The 24,828-nt window shown below is 37.0% G+C and overlaps 4 protein-coding genes across 10 annotated transcripts in view; 2 read left to right on the forward strand and 2 right to left on the reverse strand.

Annotated features, from left to right (window-relative positions):
• The window catches only part of Mrpl52 (mitochondrial ribosomal protein L52), a 245,962-nt gene that overhangs the window by 210,971 nt on the left and 10,163 nt on the right, over positions 1–24,828 (forward strand). The window lies entirely within an intron of this gene.
• Rassf (Ras association family member) lies at positions 292–5,140 on the reverse strand. Its single transcript, XM_077418416.1, has 10 exons — positions 4,833–5,140; positions 4,381–4,475; positions 4,160–4,290; positions 3,856–3,931; positions 3,636–3,776; positions 3,385–3,558; positions 2,820–3,320; positions 2,464–2,746; positions 2,152–2,371; positions 292–2,087 (listed from the first exon to the last, which is right to left on the reverse strand). The coding sequence occupies exons 1-10, from the start codon at positions 4,870–4,872 to the stop codon at positions 2,027–2,029; spliced, it is 1,722 nt and encodes a 573-aa protein (XP_077274542.1). The 5' UTR covers positions 4,873–5,140; the 3' UTR covers positions 292–2,026.
• On the reverse strand, positions 5,512–6,501 carry LOC143904115 (protein PET100 homolog, mitochondrial-like). The gene is made up of 2 exons (XM_077418440.1): positions 6,201–6,501; positions 5,512–5,889 (listed from the first exon to the last, which is right to left on the reverse strand). Exon 2 carries the CDS (start codon positions 5,875–5,877, stop codon positions 5,641–5,643), a length of 237 nt encoding a protein of 78 aa, XP_077274566.1. The 5' UTR covers positions 5,878–5,889; positions 6,201–6,501; the 3' UTR covers positions 5,512–5,640.
• LOC143904088 (uncharacterized) lies at positions 15,371–24,701 on the forward strand. Of its 7 annotated transcripts, none has more exons than XM_077418370.1 (10): positions 15,371–16,042; positions 16,614–16,784; positions 16,916–17,052; positions 17,291–17,429; positions 17,520–17,732; positions 17,803–18,011; positions 18,198–18,502; positions 18,586–23,678; positions 23,796–23,851; positions 23,921–24,701. In XM_077418370.1, the coding sequence occupies exons 1-10, from the start codon at positions 16,000–16,002 to the stop codon at positions 24,017–24,019; spliced, it is 6,465 nt and encodes a 2,154-aa protein (XP_077274496.1). In that variant the 5' UTR covers positions 15,371–15,999; the 3' UTR covers positions 24,020–24,701. The 7 variants fall into 7 exon arrangements, with proteins under 7 accessions (XP_077274496.1, XP_077274494.1, XP_077274495.1 ...); XM_077418368.1 differs by having other exon boundaries at positions 15,374–16,042; positions 23,790–23,851; XM_077418369.1 differs by having other exon boundaries at positions 15,374–16,042; positions 17,523–17,732; positions 23,790–23,851.

Here is a 24,828-nt window from a genome sequence, read left to right on the forward strand (position 1 = left end):
ATTCGATACTACTCATAACGATTGCATTGATCTACTTTACTCTACGTACACTTTAAAGATAAATAAATACATTCTGTCCAATCTCACTTAAACCTATGTCGATGTTTGTTCTTCCCTCGTCGATCTCCCGCTCTACTTTCAATAGAAAGGATTCATCTCGAGGAAGGTAAAAGAATAATTCCAGGTGGGAATTGTGGTCGATTATTAATCGCGCGTATGCTTCAAAGAGATGAGGTAAGTCTCTCTAAAACAACTTCGTTTTTTTTTAACTTAAGAAAATGAAGATGTACATAAGAAGCAACCATATCACTTTATTATTCTGTCAACGACGTTTACATAATCCATATCTATCCAATCGGGTTTCTTTTTATATAATGCTTCATATATTCAGATATTTACTTTCAGTTTCATAGTTTGTTCCGTTCTAATGCAAAACACACTCAATATACGTCATGGTTATATTTTGGAGTATTTTTATCTGGCTAATCGACATATAATCGGAAAAAATATATACACCTGTGTATATATTTACTCATCTATCAGCAGTAGAAAACGGTTAATCGATGAACTTACTCTAGCGTCACAATAATGCGATGTGTTAATTGATATATGATAAGGATTACATTTTTTACTGCTAATAAAAGTCGTCTACAATCTAGGAGGTTATATAATCCTTTAATACAATTCTATCTATATAGATATACTAAATTATACATATATATGTATATATATATATATCTTCATTACGCATCTTATGACGTATTCGTTATTTATTATTCTAAACTGGCAGATCAAGAGCATATACAATGTATTTTGTAATGTACGTAAACGTGGCTCAGTATATGTCGCTTTTGGCCTTTAGGTGAAAATAGGATGAATGCAATCGATATCAGTGACTAAGCGTGAAACATGACTAGCTTGAAACGGCGATTCCATAGATTCGCGGCGCGGTTACAATATTCTGACGATTAATTGCTGCGTGCTGCATTTTGTTTTGCGCCCTGCAATTTGTTTCGTGTAACAATAGTCGGATTGCGATATCAGATTATATCTGACAAGCAATCGTGTACGGTTGAATACGTAATATTTGTATTCACTTATACCTGGGCCACGTTGACATGCAAAGGATAGAAGACTTTAAATTCTTAACAGTTATTATCGACATCTATTCGAAAAGTGACTTCTCGTTTTCTCCTTTAAAAACCGATAGAAAAATACGCTTTTATTATTTTTTCATCACTTCATCAAGATGTTGGAATGCTGAAAAATTGCGATAAAACACAATGTTCCATCCATCGTGACAGTAGAATTTCACGTGATTATAAATAACATTCATGCGGAGAAACATCGAATATAACTTTTCTCGATTCTTCATCAATATAATTAGTTTATTTTATAAGCAATTAATAGTAATTGCTTATCAAATTAATTAGATATTAACTTTTTAAGCAATAACTATTGCAGCAATAGCAATTTATATCAATATTGTTTGAATCCTTAATCGCCTTGCCTACAATACAAAATAAATTGAAAATATTCCTATATTTTCCGTTAATTTTAATTACTCAAAAATTTTAATTATTCCATATTGTATAACAAGATATAAGAATAATATATTTCACATATTACGTTCTATCACATAATGTTACCTCCGATAAACGCGAAAATTTGATATGAAATCACCGGAGATTCGATCTCCTTGTCCATATTAAAGTATACTCTAATTAATAGCATTTCCATATGTGTAACGATTATAGATAAATGCAACAGAAATTCAAAACGAAAGAGGACGTAATAACGAAGTGTTAAGCTACAAATAAAAGTGAAATGCAGGCACATATTGTGCGATATTTCAAAAATGCTTTATGTGAATTGTGTCATGTTACTGCAATACATACTTATTCGGTATAGTATGAGTTATAAATTCCTGCCACATGAATATTTCTTTTTATAAAGAAATTTTTTTAAGCGCTTATAAAAATAATTGCGTGGATATCCATGCGCGGACATTCATTCATCATTCTACCTATAACCGAACTTTTAGCTCCTCCATTCTTTGCTTTATTCTTTTTCGCATCTCTTTGTATCTGAAACATCAAATTTACATAATATTGCGATTCTTATTGACACAAGTTGTTTTTATGTACTCACTTCTCTTTTAAGAGGAGAATTTGACGTTCCTCTTCGTAGTGATAACGTTGTAATATGCCATGGCATTCTGCTAGAGATAGATTGAGAAACTGCGCGACATCGGAGCTGATCTCAGGCGTGGACAACTTATCGACCAGAAACAGCCGTGCAACGTTCTCATGCGGACCCAAGACTACTCGGACTTCCAAAGGATACTCATCATCCTTCAATCTTCTTTGTTCTTAAAAATAATACAAATTGCATATAATGGAGGAACATATAATCGCGTATAAGTCTAAATTTCAATTTCCTAAAGAATTACAGTTTTCTTACCACCATTGTCGCGAACTACAAATAATGCAAAGTTATCGGACTTAGCATCGACCTTGTACTTGTCGAGCATAAGATTGATAACTTCCTGCGTGTTCACTAGACTCGTCACCCAAACGGACATCTGCGAACCGTGAGGCGGTGTGAAAAAACTGGTCTCTCGATTGTAAAAGTGGCCGTTGATCGAGCAACGACGTCGTAATCGACTGCGCGATTGTCGTCTACCGCCCGGACGTCGTCTGATCGCAGTGGAGCCTTGCTTGCGACGCAAAACGACACCATCCAGCTACAACCAGAATAGATTGATACGTGCACTCAAAGATACAGAACCGATGGAATAAATGTTCGCGATGCAATACCTCTAATCCGCTGTCTGTAGACATAGTCATATTGTCGTCTTCTCTGAATTGCAAAGAATTCACCGAATCCGTATCGCTATCAGTTCTGTGTCTCTGAAGACAGTCAGGACCGGACAATGATCGATTCAGACCCTTTTCGATCCAGCTGTCGTCGGTGCTAATCGATTTATTGCCGGTACTCTTCTCCAAATTGTCGAAGTACTCTACTCTTCGAAGCGTACCGTTTCGATTAGAAGCTCCTAAATTACAGACAGGGGTGTCTGTACTGGAAGAACTACCTATGCTGTGCGTTGGCGTGCTATTTAGACTACTATCGTTGTCTCGGCTAGTAGTCTGGTGATTGGGACTGCTCGTTTCCGAGTTCTCGCGGGAGTCCGATCGATCGAGACTCGACTGAGACGAGAGCGGTGGCGTATCCGCGCTAGATTGCGAACTTATTGACGGAAGATTCTCAGGCATCGTCTGATACAATTTGTTACCATCCTCGACCTTTCGTTCAACCTACGGGCATACCTCCCAATTTATATCTGTTTCATAAACTAAACATAAATATTAAAAATAAAACCTGTAGGAGCTCGTCTAGCTCATCCCATTCCATATTCTTGACTTCCAGTTTCATGGGCAGAGTGAGGCTTTTCAAGTGATCGGGCGATGTTGGAACAGACTTCGCATTGTTCTCCGCGTTGCTGTCTGACGTGCTCTTAGACAGCTCATCTACCTTATCTTCATCCTCGACGTCCTAGCACAATTAAAAGTAATAAATAGGTACATCGTTATTATGTGTATCAAACTCTAAAGCAAATAAGAATGACAAACCTCAGAAACACTGTGCCTGCACGAATTTCTGTTTCGTGCAGTAACTACTGTGCGCTGATCGTCATCTTCCTTCAGATGAATCACACCACGGACTCCCCAATAAATTCTCAATGCCCCTTCTAGTATCAATCTTCCGTTAACCTGTTTCAGATCGTTATTTGTTTATATAGATATTTCTTTATAAAAACTTAATCCAAATGTTTCAAGAAGCCTTTTTTACCTCACGACTTCGAATTCCTCCACTTTTGCCTTCGTAATACTGATTAAAAACTTTCAATTTGGATTCTAAATGCGATCTAAAAAGATATTCTTCTTTAGGACATTGTTTAAATAGTTAATTATCTGAATGACAAAACATTTATCTTTGTATGCGATTAGACAAATTTATTTTAAACATAGATCATTAGATTTTTCTACTTAGATCTGTATTAAAGCAATAAACACAAAGTTACAAAATTAAATACTATCTTAATCAAATTTATTTTCCATGAAATTATTAAAAAAATTTCTGTGCGTATATCTACCTGGGCAAAGATGGTCGACTTTCTTTTTTTCCAAAGCTTGTATGTGATTCCACTCTTGTACCATGGCCGAATAGTTGAGGTCCAAATAGAGCTCCGTAACAAGGAACGTGGCAATAAGGCACGCCTTTATGCTGATTTCAGCATAATAACAGAACATGCATTACGAATTATCTATCGTGTGATCCACAATTCATAAAAGGACAACAATCGGTTTGCATTACCTCTGCATGTTGCCCAGGATTCAATCGCTTCCCACATTCCTCGCACCGTAAGCATTCCGGATGCCAGTCATATCCCAGAGACTGTTTGCGTTCAGCTGAAAAGTTGATACATTTGTTCGAATCATATGTCCAAATTTAAATTTCTTTTATGAGATAAAAAATTAACGATAGCACAGGTTTCTCGTTGTTCTTTTTTACAATATACTTACAAATATATCGATTTTAAATATTATAAACAATCAAATGCAGTGACAATAGACGACAGTTTGGACTCCCTTACGAATACGATTTCCACTTTATTCAATAAAAGGCGTAACCGAGCATCCTGTACGATACCCACGACGTCCCGTAACGAGGCAAATCGATCGTTCCAAATCGCGAGTAGAGTGATACTTGTCGGAGCGAGGGAGGCACGGCGCCGCCTCGGCGAGTCGCAAATTGCGACAACTCACCGAAGTAAACGGGTTTCCCGCATTTGTGGCACTTCCACATGGTGACGGATGAACGGCACCCTGGTGGGACGGCGACGGGCGTATTTTCGTCGGACCCTCAAATGGTTTTAAACCATTTTGTTTACATTAGTGGAGCGTTCCGCTCATTGGAAGTGACATGCGGGTTAATTACACAGATGTTACTAGACATAGTGACCTTCGTCGCAGGGAGGAACTGGAGGAAGGCATCATCGTGCCGTTATTTTCTCTGCTCCGTGTGCGTTAAACGCCACCTAGACTTACTCGTGTCCTCCTAAAACGTCGTAACAAGAACCGTAAATTTACTTGTTGGCGGTAAAACACACACATTCGTTATAAAGAATTTCGAAGACATGTACTATAGTTATTTTCTCAAAAACAGAAAAAGAAACAAAAGCGACTACACTTTTCATGGTTTAAAAATATATTCTGCTCAATTACATTCATTCTCGGATAATAAAAAAAATCTCTTACATAATACAATTAAAAAACATAATATTAAAATAAAAAAGCATGTTACAGTGAAGATACCTTACAAAAGAAATAATAAATTTCGTAAAATAAAATACTAAAAAAATAAAAAAGAAAAATGAGCTCGAAGACTAATCTTCCTACCAATTCAAAGCTCAACAATAGAAAGATATCAGGATTGAGAAAGCAATCTTTATCAATATTTTTATTTCTAACTACTGACTGTGCCAAAGATACCTCGATATCCTCGTATTTACAAAAAAAAAATGATAAATTCCACTACCGGTATCACAGTCGGAAACGTTACAATAGATTTTCTTCACTGCTTGTTTCCGCTCTCCAAGGCGTCTAGACGTTTCTTTTCAACGTCAGCATTGAAATCGCGAATGAAGTTTTCCATTTGTTCGTTCATCTTTCTACTCTCGGGCGGGAAGTACTCCTCTTTCGCTTTTATCACCACTTTGTCAAAGTAGGCTGGCTGATTAACATAGTGAAATATTCCAACGGGAAACGATATGTAGAGAAACATCTTAGCTACCTCTAACACCCAGCCCATCTTTTCAAGTACCTATGGGACGTATAAAACATATAAAACATTTGCGGTTACAGCCACCTGTCTTTGGTGGCTTATCAATCAACCCTAGCTTAACGGATCACTATTCTTTTCTATTACAATTCTATTCTATATATTCTGTATTTACAGCTTATATTTAATATAACTGTAATTCACATTTATCCAACTCATTTATGACACTCTTCATATAAATTACTTTTAATTATGCAAAGCAGAAATGACATCAGAATACATCAATCAAATGTTTTGCCAATATGAGTCAACAATTCCTTCACTATCGGTCACATAATTACAAAAAATCGTACCGTCACTTGACTGTGGAAGCAGAAGCCCTTTATTTACATTTAACAAGCCCAAAAATGTGGTAACCAAATACTCCAATAACAGATATCAAAGCGGATATCAGATATGACAGCACAATTCGGATGCGCCGTTGCAATCCGTACGGAATAAAGCGCCGGGTTTATGGTGATGTGCCTTTAAATAAACGTTAGAAAAGAGATTTGCCACGTCAAGAACACTTGACAGAAAATTATTTGTTTAGGTTTAGGTTATTCTCTGATACACATTTCGGCATTGTTATATGTCACCACTTGTCACAAACTACATGATGTAATAAGAAAGGTGAAACAACATCACGTATGCGCAGTAGTCCAATGTCTCGACCAATAAGAATCGAGCCGAAATTCTCGTGGGCTCGAGGCGTCTCCGATGAAAGAGAGACAGAAGCAATAGAAAGAGATATTGAAGAAGAAGAAATCAGTGAAGGTATTGTAAAACGTTCATATATGGAAGGGTAAAAGTCATAGTGGTGTAAGTTACATTTTTTTTTAATTTTTTCTCGTGTGCATAGATGCAATCTATACAATATATAAATTGCATCTATGCACACGAAAATATATTTTTAAAAATTTGACACCACTGAGGTTTTTACCCCTCCATATAAAGATATAAAAAAATATGTAAAAATAAAATATAAAAATAAACAACATAATTATCAACATAAATTAACATAAACATCAACATAAACATAACAGCCCATATTCAGAACATGCTAACATCTTTGTAAGCGCGTTCTGAATCATAATCTACAAATTGTAAATTATAATTTATGAAGCACAGAGTGCACAGACTTTTGCATAACGCATAATGCATAAGACATAAAGAATTCGACTAAACAGAGTTCTTTATTTCTATCCTCAGGATGAGATATATATGTTACATACACGTTCATAAGTCCTGTGTGTGGCTGACAGTTTAGATATTCGCATTTAAAAACTAAAAAAATATAAATTATTATTATTATTTATTATTATTATTATTACTAATTATTATTTTTCCAAATATCTGTATTTTAAGTACATGCAACCAATATTTCAAATATATGTTATTGTTTCGCGTTTGAATTGCGCGGGTGGATTTTGGCTCCAATTTCATTGGCTTCGCTTATCGAGCCGCCGCCTCTATGCGCAATGATACACCTTTCTTATTACATCATGACCTCACCCACTTCCGCGAAACAGAAGCGCTTTTGATTGGTCGGCTACGCGCGACAGTTGCACAGCTTGTTTCACTTGGAAAAAATCTACCAAAGAATAATTCTATAAAATTAATTTATAAATAATTTATAAATTATATTTTTATAATAAAATATATAATAACTTAAATAATACCTATAAGTTTATTTTTTATTTAAATAATATATAAAATTATTAAATTAAATAATATATTAATTGATACTAATATATAAATTAAAATTTATATTAGTATCAATTAATATTAATTTACAAAAATTGCCTCTTTAATCAAGAAAGAGGAATTTTCATGCGTACAATGTGCGTGTGTATTTTAATATAGATATATATATTTGAAGTTTATATAAATTTCTCTCGCAATATACGGTACACAAAATTATAAACAGAACTCTATCCCAAATTTCGCCACGAAATTCTATACATATCTGTACTAAAATTTAAGCAACTTTAACGAAAGATTTTGTACGAAATATATATCGCGGCAAAAAATGATGGTTAGAATTGTACGTTCCATTCCTCGATTCCCGAGCGAATATGCATGTATATGAAATATATATTAAAATTTATACATATATTAGAAATACGTATGTAAAATTATAGATAAAACTCTTTTATATTTGTACAATTACAATATTGTATTTCTTAAATATAGATAAATCGCGCAAAAATATCTGTTCCGATTAAACAGCCACCGTCGCGTCGCACCGAGACAGAACGTAGAATACAGCCAGTTAAACCTGTGAAAGTTAACGAAAAATTTGGCATACGTTGATCTCTTATCGTTCGTTGAAAGTTTTCGGTATTTTTTAACCGGCCGCGGCCGCGCGCGTGCCGCGTCGTGCCGCGTAGGGAGGGGAGGCCGTGACGTCATACGCCGGCGCGGCGCGGCGGATCGATACGGCGTAGGCACCGCGCACCGCGCGCGCACGGCGCAGTCCGTACCAAACTGTACTAGCGGCGCGACCGTTGAACTCGAAAGCTCCGTACCTCGAAGATCGGCGCGTTTTCGACGTTGTTTTTGACGACGAGCGGACTTGTCACTTGTTTCCGTCAACGCTCGGAGTAGCGTTACCTGCGCGAGTGACTCAGTTATTATCATTCTCCCGAGGACGTTCGCACAGGTAGGAAATGTTTGTGCTCCCTCCGCGCGCGCTCGTCACCGACGTCGCTGTGCTTATTCGTGCTGTTTTCTGAACGCGCTCGTTTCGGTGATTGGCATTCCTGCTTCCTCGTTCCGCGGGCCGCGAGTACGCGCTGTGCGTGTTCAACAATTTACAAGTGTGCATATCAAGTGTCGAAATGAACGTGTCGTGCGACGTGCTCGCTCGAAACGTCGAGGCGAAGGTATGTACGGCATACGGCAATTGTGAACGACGCAGTTTCGCTGTGATATTCGCGGGTGATAATCATCGCTCGTCCCGCCATATCTGGGACTCCGCGCGAATCGCGAATGTGTATCTCGTGTCGCGCTTTGAACGCTGTGCCGGAAATTGTCGCGTCGACTGTCGTGTGATTTGTCTCCGATATGATTCTCTTCGTAGGGAAAAAGAGAGCTGAGTGTAGTGAGCGATAGTGTCCGTATCGAGTGATTCGAGCAACGGAACGTGAGTGCCCGTTCATAATCTCCGTATATCTCGCGTCGCGTTTAACGCTCGGCAGTCACGATTCTTCGTCATACATATCAATAACGCAGTTTTGCTTTCGCGAGATTTTGTGCGTGCAATATTTAATTTCAATAATGTATGTATCTTCGATTAACCAAGTGCGTGTCTTTATTAACCGTCCGCTCGACGTAGTATCGCGTCAAGTTGCCGACACCTCGGAACATTTCGTGTCGCATTAACGTAACGCGCCGCGCGGCGATGAATACGCGGTACGACGCGGGGCACGCGGCCGCGGCGTCGCGAATCCTTCGAATTTGCACGAAAAATTGTTACCTAGCCTGCTTTTATATTGCAAAGTAAAATATACTTCCTTCCCATGGGTACGACCTTGGCGAGGTGGGAATGCTCAGTACCCAGTACGAGGATTTTACCCAAGCAAAACACTTGTTCCGCTTGGATAAAAATCTAAAGACGGGGAAGCTAACGTACCCTCGCGTCCGCCGATTTAATTGAATAAACGAACCGCAGCCGGTTCGTCGAGTTTGCTTCGGGAGTGCCGAACGGTACGCGGACTAAAGGACTTTTCTAAACGGGAGTGCCGTAAAGTATCGCGCGAGAAAGGCTTTTATTGATACGTAGTCCGCGCGCGCGTGTAGTTTATTATCCGCGAGTGTTTCTCGCGAGTGTCCTGTGCGTTGAGAAGAGAAGGAGGAAAGGAAAGAGAAAGCCTGACGTCCTGAGAGGAGGAGGAAGCCTGAGAGAGGCATCGGGCACCGGCGGAGCAACCTTGGGGTAAGTATCATCTTTTAGCTACATAAAATTAATAATGTGTTTCCATTTAATCGACGTGTTTAATTTAAAGTTAAAAGTATTTAAGTTAAAAGTAATTGTTATCTAAAATTTTATTCCCGTAAAGATCTGTTTCGATAAACAGATAATTGCATTGCTAAATATTTTATCGAAAGACGACGTAGAGACGCGTAAGAATTAATTTTTCAAATGTTAATAATTTTGAGCGCTTTTTTAATTTAAATCTTCCGCTTGTATGTTATAGTGTATCGCCGTAGCTACGTGGCTGCATAACTCCGCCCGTTGCGCATCGAATCGGTGAGTCAATGAGACATTTTTTTTATTGAGGTAACGAATCTACGAATAATTAAATATAGAGCAAAAATTTATCTCGGTACATGTCAAATTACAATAATTTATAGTGTGAAAATATTACATTTCGTAGATCCATTGCCTTAAAATGGATGGGCTAAAACTGATTATGGCATATATTTAATCTTGGTATCATTTGTTTATCGTTGTGTTTACTGATTGTTATTGATTTATTGTGCCAGTGTGCTTGCGGAAATACTCGCACACTTCGCACGCACCGAGCTCGCGAAGAGCTCGTCAAATTATGTTAACAAAACTGTCTTCTATATAATCTATATAAATAGCTTTTAAATAAAATTTTTTAAATAAAATTTACATAATAAATTAAATTTTGAAAATTTTAGTATATTGATCAATTTTACTTAAAACTAGTTAGTAATATTTTAGATACACAAAAGAAAAAGTAAAATAATACTCTAATAATAAAAATAATGATTTTTTAAATACAAAATTTTTTTTAGATTTTTTTAAAGAATTATTTTTGTAACATTTTTTTTATATAAAAGAGATAAGAATAAGTAAAATATTGCGTTAGATGTTATAAGAAAGAAATATTTGTAGATAGGAACAAATTACGAGTTATAGTTAGGATGTGTTTTATTTTTATATCCTTTCCATACCTATATTTTCTTTCCATACCTATATTTAACCAAGATCAAATATTATGTAAATCGATGCAAAGAAACAATATATAGATATTACTAAAATTTATTTGAACAAAGCATCGATTATACCCTAATTTTTTGTAGCCTATCCATTTTTTATTGAAAAATTTATGCTAGATAAAGTCAAGTAGCATGACGTGAGATTCTAAATATTCTGTCGAGAAACGTTAAAAATTTTTAAATTATTTTAGAATTGATGATATAGTACATACAATTATTCAGTTTTGCAATAGTATATGACTACATTATATATTATTAATATATAATGTATCAAAATAATTTTGATAGAAAGTGAAAGATATAACGAGATACATTTATATCGATAATCGTAAAATAAAGATTTGCATATATTATTTAATTATTTAATTATAACAAGGTTATTGATTAATTATAATATTTAATTATAATATTAATTGTACGGGAAGTTTCTTTTTCTTGGATCTTACGTCATTTTATTCTGTATATCTTACTTGATATATTTTCGAGATGCGTACCGCATGAACAACATGCGTAATAACGCATCTTTGTGTCAGCGCGGTCGGTTTTTTGAGAAATTTGTCATTATTTATCTTTTAATTTTGTCTACATTATAAATTTTAATTTTTTGCGATATATAATTGAGATATTTATATGTATAACGCAATATTCATAAAACGCAAAGTAAAATTTTTTTACAAACTTTTACACGCTTATCGTATTAAATATCGCGCGGAAATTGTCTGTCCGTAGCGATGTATAATTTTTGGGCGATAATTGTCTTATAACAGCGGCGCCTCATGTACGTGCATTCGGTACTCATTTTTCGATTACCGAAAAATACACGGCCTTTGCCATGATATAAAATCCTCTTCCACTGGGTACGACCTTGCCGATGGTGGAAAGGTTCAGTACCTCGAGGTGTTCAGAGTACATATTATGGAACTTTTCAAAATGAATTCCGATCGGAATTCATTCCGAAAAGTTTTATAATAAGAACTCTGCACTCTGACGACGGGGAAGCCAAAAGTATACCCATTGCACTTCGCCGCCGATCGTATAAAAACGGCTCGTCGCGTCGCGCTTTCGAAAGTGCCGTTCAAAATCGTAGTGTTTTTGAAAATACCTTTTTTTTTTTTTTAAGTTAGGCGTTTAAGAAATCGCGTCGCGTTGTCCCATCGGAACGGGGCACACCCCACCGCGCTAGAAAAGAAGTTAGGCGTTAAAAGAATCGCGTCGCGTTGTCCCATCGGAACGGAGCACACCGCACCGCGATAGAAAAAAAGTTAGGCGTTAAAGAAATCGCGTCTGCCTGTCACTCGTCAGACATCACGCTTGGTGGGGGCCAAGCGTGTAATAAATCTACCTGTCACTCGTCAGACATCACGCTTAGTGGGGGCTAAGCGTGTAATAAATCGACTTGTCATTTGTCAGACACCACGCTTGATGGGGGTCAAGCGTGTAATAAATCTGCCTGTCATTTGTCAGACATCACGCTTGGTGAGGGCCAAGCGTGTAATAAATCCGGTTACACGACAGTTTCCCGAAAAGTAAAGGGGATAATGTTGGTACCAACGAAAATCCCTAAGGGCGTCGTAATAATTTCTTCGGGTTAGCAACACTGTTGAAGTAGTATAGCTGTCAGTTTGCGTAACTTTTTTGACATTTTGACATATAATGTGCACGCGTGTATAATAAATATGTTACGACTGTAATAGTTTATAAATGTAAATGTAAAATACATTGTGGCACTTAAATAAAATAAAATTAAATAAAAATAACAAAAAACAAAGTGCATAAAGGATAAAAACGAGGTAAAAAATTATAAATAAATTATTATTATTATTATTATTATTATTAGTAATTAATATTTTTTAATTTTTTCAATGTTTTTCGATAAATATATCACTCATATAGTTGTAGCATCGTTCTTCGCACTCTGGAATCAGTTTGCCATTATCTTCAACTGCCGAATGGCCAAGCGTGTAATAAATCTACCTGTCACTCGTCAGACATCACGCTTGGTGGGGGCCAAGCGTGTAATAAATCTACCTGTCACTCGTCAGACATCACGCTTAGTGGGGGCTAAACGTGTAATAAATCGACTTGTCATTCGTCAGACACCACGCTTGATGGGGGTCAAGCGTGTAATAAATCTACCTGTCACTCGTCAGACATCACGCTTAGTGGGGGCTAAACGTGTAATAAATCGACTTGTCATTCGTCAGACACCACGCTTGATGGGGGTCAAGCGTGTAATAAATTTGCCTGTCATTTGTCAGACATCACGCTTAGTGGGGGCTGATTCGGCAGTTGAAGATAATGGCAAACTGATTCCAGAGTGCGAAGAACGATGCTACAACTATATGAGTGATATTTATCGAAAAACATTGAAAAAATTAAAAAATATTAATTACTAATTATAATAATAATAATAATTTATTTATAATTTTTTACCTCGTTTATCCTCTATGCACTTTGTTTTTTGTTATTTTTATTTAATTTTATTTTATTTAAGTGCCACAATGTATTTTACATTTACATTTATAAACTATTACAGTCGTAACATATTTATTATACACGCGTGCACATTATATGTCAAAATGTCAAAAAAGTTACGCAAACTGACAGCTATACTACTTCAACAGTGTTGCTAACCCGTAGAAATTATTACGACGCCCTTAGGGATTTTCGTTGGTACCAACATTATCCTCTCTACTTTTCGGGAAACTGTCGTGTAACCATAAATCCTTCGGTCACTCGTTATGGAGGATTCACATTGCGTCCGATCACGTCCGATGTTCAACGTACGACGATCCGACATCCAATAACAGAATTTATTATTAGAGACAAAAATTTCCTATTGGATGTCGGATCGTCGTACGTCGAACATCGGACGCAGTGTGAATCCTCCATTAGACCGTGTAGGTTTTTTAGCCGGTAGGAGTCCGGCATACCCGTCTGCACCTCCTGGGGGGCGGCGGTACTCATGATGAGTTTTTCCTACAATAAAAAAAAAAAAAAAAAAAAAGACCACGCTTAGAGAGCTAAGCGTGTAAGAAATCCTGTTGTCACTCGTTAGACAACTCTTCTGTCTTTACTTAATCGAATCGTTCATTTGAAGTACGCAGGTGAAAAAAAAAACAGATTTTCAAGTCATAGTATAAGTTTCAATTTTTATCGGATATTGATAATAATTAATTGGTCACTCAGGATATTTTACAAAATCACTTGGCCAAAAGTGTCGTCAGCTCTTCGACTAAATAATTAGTTTACTTCACTAAAAGTTCATTTTACTTCAATATTTATTATTCATTTATTTATTTATTTTTTATGTGGCTTGCAATGTGTGTGATGTATAGAACAGCGAGTGACAAATTTTTGCCGTAAGACTTTATGTACTGTCTCTGGTCAAATTTCACATTTGAGAATCTATTATAGATTCTCCGAACCCGAAAATAATTAAACATTTACTTTAACGTTTCTCGAGTGGACATTTGAAACGCATAGGTGCTACTTAAGTATTTATATATTATCCTTACAAATTTTAAATTTTATGTTTATTAATATTTATTTAATTATATTTGCAATTTATATATATATATATATATATATATATATATATATATATATATATATATTCATCTCTCCTCGCTCGAAGCTTGCCGAGCTCCGGGCTGGCCGAGCGCGGCCGCGGCGGCCAGAATATCTCCTCCAGCTGGCCAGTTCGGACACGAACCATTAGCACGGACGCAAACCATGTGCGGTTACCGAGCGAAACGACGTAGTTGAGTTGCACGTTGCACTTTCTCAGGCGGCGCGTCGGAAAATGCAACACACGAAAATTGACGAAAATGGCCGGGATCATGATTTAATACATCATGACAAACTGCGCGAACGACGTAGTATGTGAACCGGCTGGTCCGAAATTCCGAACATCATCTGCATTATCTGCAATGAAACAATTAGATGTTAGAAAGGGAGAGAAAGAGGAAAGTAAAAACAGTTGAGCTATAAAGAACAATAAGAATCGAATAAAAAATATATATAAGGATAAATACATATATATATATTAATATCCACAAGAATATATATATATATATATATATATATATATATTCTTGTGGATATTAATATATATATATATATATATATATATATATATAATTATAAGAATATATATATAAAATAATGTGCATATAAAATATAAAATTATACGAATGTCATATTATATTATTACAGTATTATATTAATTATATTTTATGTTAATAAATTTTTTAAATATAAAAATTGATTATGAATACGGGCCTAAACAATGTAATTCCTTGAACCTTCTTTCTCGTTAGGCCTGTTCTTTTTTTGGTTGAACTTCTCGCACAGTTCATCTTTTCTCTTTTTCTTTCCAACGTGAAAAGAAAGAGAGGGAAAGATGAACCGTGCGGTTCAGCTCTAAAGAGAACAGGTTTTTTTTATCGGCCGCGACATTTTCTGAGAGGGCGCAAACGCAAAAACGCGTGACAGATCTTTCCCCAATTCCCTTTTCCAGCTGCCAGACGGATTTCGGTCCGCGGCTGTTGATCTTTCGACGCGTCCCGCCGCCCGCGGTCCCGTCGAGATGCCAATTGTAAAAATGGCGATGTCGTGGGTGGAGGATTCGAATGCAGCCGCGAAATATAAGTTCGAAAAGCGGAGAAACATTTCTCCGAGATGCAACGACGCCGTCGTTCCCTCCGCGTTTCCATTTAATCTCGTGCTCGACGGCGCACAACGAATCTCGTCAAGTGCGACGAGCGAAGATACGAGTCTAACGAAATTTCCCAAAGTCCCAAATACGCGTAATTAATTTAGATCCGCGCGACCGATAATCGCGATAACGTCGCGGGCAGAACGGCTCGTTTCGCCCCGTAAGGAAAACAGCGAAGCGTCGCTCGTCTTTCTTTTTATTTTTTTTTCAATTCGCCGAAGCCGAATTTGAGACGAGGCGAGGGGTCACACGTTGGTAGCAATGCACCACAAATGTTTGCCCAGTTTGCCATTTGTTGCCACTGTTGAGAGTGTTGAGACGCAATAGCGCATCCGAGCGTAGCGTTGTTTTGGATCGCGACGCGGCTGGTGCATCGATGAAGTTTTCTTGGATATCGCGAGGTGATATCCAGCGCAATCATGGAAGCCCTGCTGCCTTCTGAGATCGCTCGACTGGTGCTCGGTAAGATGCGCAAAACTGCACAGCCAAGATTACCCATCCGCACGTAACCTTTCCCGCGGAAACGCCATAGCATGGGCCCTGCCCCTCGAAAAGGCTTTGTGCTCTTTGCAGCCGAGCTTCGTAGCTTCCTTACCTGCAATGTATTACGATCACAGTTTACTATACGTTTGCTGAAAGAATATATTCCTTTTATGTCATAGAATTCTTTCACGCAGGGGTGCATTGCCTCTTATCTCTTTGCGTCCACTCTGTGTGTGCGCGCACACACAAGTAAATTTTTAGCAAAGCATTTGTTGAATTTGAGAGTAACATAATTATATGATTGCGTGAATAAAGTTTCCTTAATAAAGAAAGCAAGATTTTTTAACAAATGTATTTCTTTGGGTTCACTTGTTTTAACACCGTGTTTTTGATACATCTGAGTTTTGAAGAGAGAAAGGACAGAAGGATAGAAAGCACAACAAAAAGAAAACGATCTCTTTCATCTACTGATATTGATATATTTTTGATTTTTGTATAGCTCCTATTTGATAGCGTTGTTGTAGTCCTATTACCGAGTTTCTGCTTCTAGGTTATTTGGAAGATCAGAAGTGTGCTGAAGCAGCCAAACTGTTTTTAGAGACGTCTCCGCACTTGCAAGAATGCCGTACTGTACTTTCTTGCGGAAGGCGATTTAGCACCAGAGTCAATGGTCTAACGTTGATGGATATTGTTGAAAAATTTTCAGCCATTAGTACCATGAGTAAATAATATATTGTTGTTTGCATATTATCATAAATGTATTTAAGTAACGGTAATAAATGAATAGATTTAGACTGCACATTGGTTCTATAAATATTGACCTTACATCCACATATATGTTATTTCTTTCAGTTCAAGACCGATTAAGTAAAGCCACTGACTGCGAGCAGTTAAAGCATCTGAATGGAGATCTGATAGAGCAACTCAGGTTTCTTGTAGAGGAGCCACGTGGTCAGCGATTTGTTGTAAATATAAATGTACCTTCACAGGTAACTTATTATTATCTTGATTAATTGCCCTTTACAGTATTCTAAAATGTAGCAGAAAACTTTTACACTTAGCATAACTGAAAGTTGGGTCAACTTCAGATGGGGAGAAGCCCTCTAAAAATAAAAGGAAGCTCCTGCATTTAATATGTATGTGTGTGTATATCTATTATACACACATAATGCATAATCAAACGAGAGGTTAACATTAAATTACATAACGTTTTTCTACATTTTACAGAATAATGCACAAACATCAAATGGCTCACCGATTGCTGCAAGTAGTATGCGTAAAAGACACCATAGTAATAGTGAACGTGTTAAACGCAGTATTAAATCCCAGTTGAATTCAGTACAACAATCGGACATCATGAGTCCACGTACGTTTATATATTTTTTTTATTCACAATGTTTATAACACCTTGTAAAATGTAAGATCTTGATAAAACTCTGATGATGCCTAAATATAGCAGCGAGCTGCCACAATATTGACACAACCCCGTTAGAGAGCCTGCCTGGAAATGTTGATTTGTTAAGGCAGACAGAATGTGCTGCTCATACAGTCGAGAAAAGAGATGACAATTTCACGCAGGAGCCTTACAGACAATGTGACCCTGATAAAAATAACAGTACAAATGATATTACCACGCGTAATAGAAACAATAGTATTCGGATAAGTTCAGGTAATTATAAAAACGTCAAAACAATTACATAAATTAGTAGACAAATTTATTGGCAACTTTTTTTGTATAGATGATGTCTCAAGTGTACGAAGTTGCGAAATGGATATTGATGATAAAAAAAAGGAAGAAAGCGTAATCAATACAATACCTAAACGATATACTGCAGCCACAAGTACGGAAGAATTATTAAGTTTCTCTAGTACAGAAGTCCAAACTATTCCTTACGAGATACCCGAGTCAGAGTCCGAATCTAATGACGAACCTATTGAAAATCTCAGTGTAAGTATCTAAGTGATATTAATTTTCTGCTATTTATATGTTCGTATTGTTTTTTCACACAAAAACATTTACAAAAATTTACTTTCCAAATCAGTTATTATATATATATATATATATATATATATATATATATATATATATATTGAGCGTTATGTCATTAAAATATCTACTTGTATACATTTCCAGATATTAACGAAAGAAATTTTGAATCGTACAGACTTACAAGAATGTATTGCAGAGAATATCAATAAAGCAATCGTTCCTACAGAACTATCCCTGAAGGACGAGAACTTGAATGAGTCAATGGTCGGTGAAGGGAACACCTCGATTATGGCTGAATTAAATAATGCTATTAAATCAATCGTCGAAGCAACCGAGTCCGATCCTGTGTTTGAAAAATTTATCGATGAAATTATTGGGCCGCACACAGAAACTGACACAAGTCCAGAGGAAGATGGTGAAGGAAAGCTAAGCCCAAAGTCGGTTAATGAGTACGTATATATTTTATTTTTCGAACTAACTCTATTTTTTGTTATGAATTAAATATGCTATATTTTCAAAATATTGCTTTCAGAGCACAGGAGAAACAAATGGAAGTGGAAGCAGGTGTGAGCAATGTTAGTTCACCAGAGCCAGTGGTAATAGATACTAAAGTATCCGCGGAGGACGGTACAGCAGACGTACCTTTGAAGCACAGACTTCGTAGTTCTTCAAGACAACAATATAACAGAGTTGAAGACGAGGTCGACAAAGCGAGGGATCAAGAGAAAGATCAAATCGCTTTGGAAGATCAAAATGCAGCCGCGGTGTTGAGTATTATAAATGCCAACATTATTAATAGTGTGCCTGACAGTGGCAAAAGAACTCTTGATACAAAAGAAATAATAACCACAGATGATAGTAATGAACAAAAAATGCAAACAATGCAAATACCTTTGATAAATAAGAATGATGCTGTAAAACCTTTAACAGCGGCAAACGTACAGAAAACTAATGTTACACAACTGCAAATACAGCCCAAAGTTAAAAAGTCCACGGTAAAACGACCAAGACCTACGAAACCTAAACGCGATCAAACGGCCAATAATTACCAGTCCAGTTCTGTTCAGTCCGATACAATTCAGCCCATAACAGAACACGAAATCATGGCTATGCCAACGTTGATAGTGTGTTCGCAAGAAGAGGTAAATAATTTTTTAATAAATCGCTCATCAACTATTACATCGACTTCCACTTCGCGTTTTGTTCCGATTGCTCCGAAAGATTCAGATAGCGTTAATAAAGGAACTGTTGAAACTTTATATTTACGGGCGGTCAATGTAGCGCAGAAAGTACCGGCAGACAAAACACTGCCGCCTTTGGTAGAAGAACCGAACGATCCTGCGAATCAAGTGGGATTATTGCAATCGACAAAGAAAAACGGTAACGTGAACAAACGATTAAAAACTATACACAAAACTGACGCGACAGTACCCATCATCACTATTGATCAACAGGTATTAAATCGTCCGTTAGAACCGGTGCAAAAGGGTAAGATCGTCGGAGGTGAATCGATAACGCTTTATGGCAATGATGAAACTAGCGCTAAAACATCATTGGATAGCACCAACATGCCTATGATCAATTTAGAGGAAAATATCAGCATGTCGGAGAGCGGACTTTCTCCATATTTAAAGTTTAATTGTAGCAAAACCAACCAAAGTCACAATCTTTCGGACATTGATTTAGCACCCGTGACGGAAAGCGCGGCGAACCCTACGACAAATAATAACAAAAACACGCGGTCACCTAAGAATGTCGATATTATTACTAAACGCACGCCGAAATCTCTGTTAAAAAGTAGATCCAAAAATCATAGATTAAGTTTATCCACGCCGCGTAAACGAAACAGTCACGTAAGGGCGCTCGACTTTAGCACTCCTACGAGAACGACGAGTTCCACTAGAAAAACGAGGGGGGACACACCATTCACATCGGCGAAACGTTTGAAATCCGTTTGTAGGACTACATTATTTAGATCACCGTCGCTTTCCAGTACTTCCGCTCAGAAACAGAAGAGTCCGATGAAAATTAATCAGTCTTACAGAATTCCCATAGCTACTAGAAGCCCCGCGCCGAAACTCATGGGAGGCTGGGACAAGTATAACGGCGTTGGTGTCATTATAGGCGAGGTATCTCCACATGGTAGTACCAGCGCGTCTTGTTCCTCCTCCGAGGATAGAATCATTCAACACAAGCCATCTAAGCCCCTTGCGGGAAATTGGGATGCCGATTTACGCAGGAATACAGAATCGAATAAGGGAGACGAGAAAGACAAGCCGGAGATTAAGGAACCAGTAAAGAGGAAAAGAAATTCTATTAAAGATAGGAATGACGTGGTATGTAAAAAAACTAAATACAATTCACGATCGAAGAGCAACGAGAGAAAGAGTTGCAGTAAACTGAAAGTGAACAGGAAGTTTAAGTGTGATGCGGAAAACCCCAATGGATCGGAAGAGAATTTCCAAGAAAACATAATAACAGAATCGCAAAATAATGAGAAAGAAAATATAACGGAAGCTACTGTTAATCCTGTAAGTTCCAGTACAAATAAATCTGACAAAATTTCGGAATTGACCAATACTTGTGAGACGTCGGCAAAAACGAACAGTACAAGCGCACCCACCAGCGGTGCGGTAGCAGTTGAAACGAAACCTGTCAAAAAGTACGTGCAATTAACGACGATAGCGACTAACTTAAGTCGGAAGTCTGATAACGGGAAAGTAAAAAACATGGAAATCGCGCAAATCAATTCGCAAATGTCAGAAGTCTCGAGAATTATATCCGTGGACAGTACGCAACACATTTTGCCTGATATGATAAGCTTGGAAACACCTAGAAAATTCGACAACATATCCGGTCCTCCGCCGACACCGAGAGTACTAAGTCCCAGTAGCAATCTAATTACACCGTTTATCAAGGTCAGCGAGGACTCCACTAAAATACGTAGTTTCATCACCACCCCGGAATTCCCGATAACTCCGGGCGTAGCTCTGACACCGAAAGAGGAGACGACTAGAGATATTCTAAAAAGAGGCGAGTACAATTCCCCGTACTACAAACCCACCTCCGAGCAAGCTCAGGATTCTGATTTGAAGGTATCTAAGCCTAAAGACAGCAGTACGCAAGAGTCACCCATTCTATCTTCGTCGCACATAAAATTACATTCGACGCACAATAGTCTTATCTCTGGTAATCAGACGTGTACTTCCTCTAAACTAGAGATAACGGAGTTCGAAGTGATCAAGGAGAATTTGCCGAGGGAAGAGGCTATCAGGGAGTTTAAAATTGCGTCCAAAGATTCAGGAATCGCGGCAGAACTCAACACTTCGATTGTAATAGACCACCACGTGGATCTGATACAGGTGGACGAAATTAAAGGCGTAGGTGAGCATCGAGAAACAATAATCGATGCCAATTATGTCAATGATTCTCACAATGACTCTGTAGCGAGTAGCTCTTCGTCATCTTCGTCATCGTCGTCATCGTCCTCTTCATCATCATCTACGTCCAGCAGTTCGAATACATCGACGAATACGTGTTCGCCGAACGGGAAATGCGATAAAGCCTCAAGTAAAACGAGCACGGATATGAGTAGCGATTTCGCGGAAAAAAGCATTAACGCACCGAAAGATACACATGATGTAGCGGCTATACCAAGCGACGCATATAAAAAATCAGATAGCGCGATTGAAGCGGAATCTTCGCCGAAGAAAGTGTTCGCGATCACGAAAACTGACGATCAGCTGAAGGATACGTTGAAGGAAACCCCCGCTAAAGATGAGACTCTATTAAATGAAGCCGATATTTCGGAAACGCCCAGCAGCTCAAAAAGCGGAGTAGAAACGATTAATTTGACGACAAGGATATCGGCGATTATGACGGAAGACGAAAAATTATCAAGATCGAACAATTCGTCAAAGAGCAGCGGTAAAATACAAATCAACAAATCGCGGGCACAGCCAAAGATAATAGATATACAATGTATTCGACCAGGATCAGTGAAATTCATCGAGCCTCCGAAACCGATTCAAAATGAACCCGAGCGCGAGCAAAGCACGCTTATGCACGACAAGTTGATGCAGCACAGGCAGGTACTAGAAGAAAAACGGCAACGTATCATGGCTAAGATCAGAGATAATTCCAAATTGAATCTTCCTAGCAAGACGAAGCGTAAATGCATTTTAACTGGCAAAACTGCCGACACTCTGAAGAAGTTTGGTAGAGGAAAGCGAATTATACGTCCGCCGGCAAGATATGCCAAGGATGTTAATAAGAATACAGAGCCGCAGGATAATCGACAGGAAACCTCGAAGAAAAGTACGCGAAGAAAATACGAATCGCAAAAACAGAATTTCGTGAACAAATGCAACGATAACGAGGAAGAAACGACAAACCGAGTTGCCGCATCGAAAAGTACAAATCCTAGCTTAACGAATTACGGGAATAATAGTAACAAACCGCTCGATGATTATACGACAAAACAATTGCACGAAAATAACGTTTGTGAAAATAATGTAATTGAAAATTGTATGAGCGAATTCACGCAACCGCGTAATTCCTTATCAAAACATCAAGATCATTTAAAAGAGATGCCAGATTCCAAGGAAAATACGGAGAAAAACTGCAATGTTAAGAGCGCCGACAAAGAAGGAACGGGAGAGACATTCAACAATACTACTGTACAAAAAAAGATTTTAAAGAAAGAAAGAAATTCAGGGAAATATATCGTCGTACAAGAAACATTAGCTCCGGATAAGGTAAAGAATGATCAAACGGAAGATAAAGCAAGTAAACTGAGACAGTTTTCAAATAATATTGATAAATCTGATAATAAAATATTAAGATTCAAGGTAGATCAAGTGAAGCGCGACTTATTTAGTGACGAGGAGAATGATCACAAAACATCTTCGACCGTAAGTGCGAAAGATGACAAAACCAAGAAAATCGCTGACGCGGAAACTCAAAATGCTGATGAAGCTCCAGACAAGAAGGAGAACGCTAATGTTGAAAATCTCAAACAGGAATTATCGACCGTTCTTCAGTGTTTGCAATTAGTGCCTGCGTCCAAAAAGGAGCAATCGAACAATGATAAAAATCAAACTGAAAAGCAACATAAAGAGCAGAGCGAACTTGAAAGCGACGGTAATGGTGAATCGCATCAAACGGCCGATGTTCATAATTGTATAAAAGCCGAGTATCACTTTGTGTATGACGACAGCGTACCGATGAAAAAGAGAAGAAGGAGATATAGCGCACACGAGTTACAGATTGAAATCAATCATGCCGATTTCTCGAATTCGAACCCCGTTGAGTGCATCAAGATAATGAAAGCTACCGAGTTGGAGGAAATATTTAATCGCCCGCCTAAGAAACGGACGGCGAGTAAAAAATCACGCACGAAGAATGAAAAAGTTTGCGAGACACCTAACTTCCAAGCAGATAAAGACGTTCTTAATTTAAAAGACGATACCACGAAACCCTTGGCTACGTCGTCTCCTATAGATGAACCATCAAAAGCTAAAACAAATAAGATGACTATTAAAACTGCTGCGGCAAACAAAACTAATAACAATACGCAATCTGATGCAAGAAAAAAGCAAAAACCGGATAAGCATCAGGAAAAAGGTAAGATTGTATAAAGAGAGAGAGATGTTTTATAAAATATTTATTTAATAAAATAAGCTTAATTGCTTTTTATTGCAGAAGTTAGAGAATGTTAAATGAAAGATGCTTTAGTTACAGATACTACTACCAAAAGCCGGAAGAGAAAACTGTCAGAAGCAAGAGAAACGAAGCAGGTAATTAAATAATTCATACAAATACTTACGTTGCCTATAATACTTATATAATTGTTTTTCTCTTTTAAGGTTGAGAAGAAATGCACGACTGATCCGCAATTATTACTTAGTAACTTAGATGAAGTAGACCTGAATAAATTCTTGTCTACAGTTCATGGGCCTGAATAATGCTCTCTTTTGTACATATGTATAAAAAAACGTAAATAGTATCTTTTCTATTTTTATACAATTATATATAGTATTAGAAGTAAAGTATTAGAGTATTTTGTTACTGAATCTAAATTATTTAACATTTATATAACTCTTTACGATTTTAAAGTCTTTTCTATATGATTAGCATTTTTGTAGTCGATTAAATTATTATTAATTTTTTTTTTATATATTAACTTTATGTTGTACGTAAATATTTTCTTTTAATTTAAAGACAAATGTTTTTTTTTAATTGTATGAACGTGTGATAGACAATATAAACATGTATATATGTATGTTTATATATAATAGAGAAGAGAAGAGAAGTTTATATAATAGTAGAGAGAATATATTAATATTGGTATATGTATGACAACAAAAGTTGTAAACTGTATCCCTTCACAATATCAATTGAATTTTATTTATTTGACACAACATTATGATTACAATAATTTAAAGAAAATGATTTTCTGACAAATATCTGAGAGCTATTATATCTTTGTCGTACAACGTATGTGATATTTTTCATAGTACTACATAAGAAATATAAAGTGTTACGGTACACGATCGACTACAATTTATATGATTTGGAAAAACTCACAAAATTTTGTAACATATAAACCAGATACGATGTTACTAGTTTCCAGGATCTTACCATTTATTTTCTTTGAAAAAAATAGCAAATAAAGTATTTTATGTCCATTACAAATCAGCAATAAGTGTAGTTTTCTTAGAGATACACTTCCCAAATAACACACTTTAAAATTTTATGTAATCTCTAGTTTCAC

The sequence above is a fragment of the Temnothorax americanus genome, unplaced genomic scaffold, assembly GCF_048541705.1.
Source record: "Temnothorax americanus isolate GAGA-0224 unplaced genomic scaffold, ASM4854170v1 Scaffold5, whole genome shotgun sequence".
Lineage (NCBI taxonomy): Eukaryota > Metazoa > Arthropoda > Insecta > Hymenoptera > Formicidae > Temnothorax > Temnothorax americanus.

What these genes read in the sequence shown, in the direction of transcription:
- LOC143904115 (XM_077418440.1), bottom strand. Translation starts at nt 5,877, where the DNA reads ATGGGCTGGGTGTTAGAGGTAGCTAAGATGTTTCTCTACATATCGTTT.
- LOC143904088 (XM_077418368.1), top strand. Translation starts at nt 16,000, where the DNA reads ATGGAAGCCCTGCTGCCTTCTGAGATCGCTCGACTGGTGCTCG. An exon ending in GATCGCTCGACTGGTGCTCG is followed by an intron (nt 16,043 to 16,613) that starts GTAAGATGCGCA and finishes TTCTGCTTCTAG; the next exon opens with GTTATTTGGAAGATCAGAAG. An exon ending in TAGTATTCGGATAAGTTCAG is followed by an intron (nt 17,733 to 17,802) that starts GTAATTATAAAA and finishes TTTTTTGTATAG; the next exon opens with ATGATGTCTCAAGTGTACGA.
- Rassf (XM_077418416.1), bottom strand. Translation starts at nt 4,872, where the DNA reads ATGTGGAAGTGCCACAAATGCGGGAAACCCGTTTACTTCG. An exon ending in CGGGAAACCCGTTTACTTCG is followed by an intron (nt 4,476 to 4,832) that starts GTGAGTTGTCGC and finishes TCAACTTTTCAG; the next exon opens with CTGAACGCAAACAGTCTCTG. An exon ending in TGTAGTTCGCGACAATGGTG is followed by an intron (nt 2,372 to 2,463) that starts GTAAGAAAACTG and finishes ATTATTTTTAAG; the next exon opens with AACAAAGAAGATTGAAGGAT.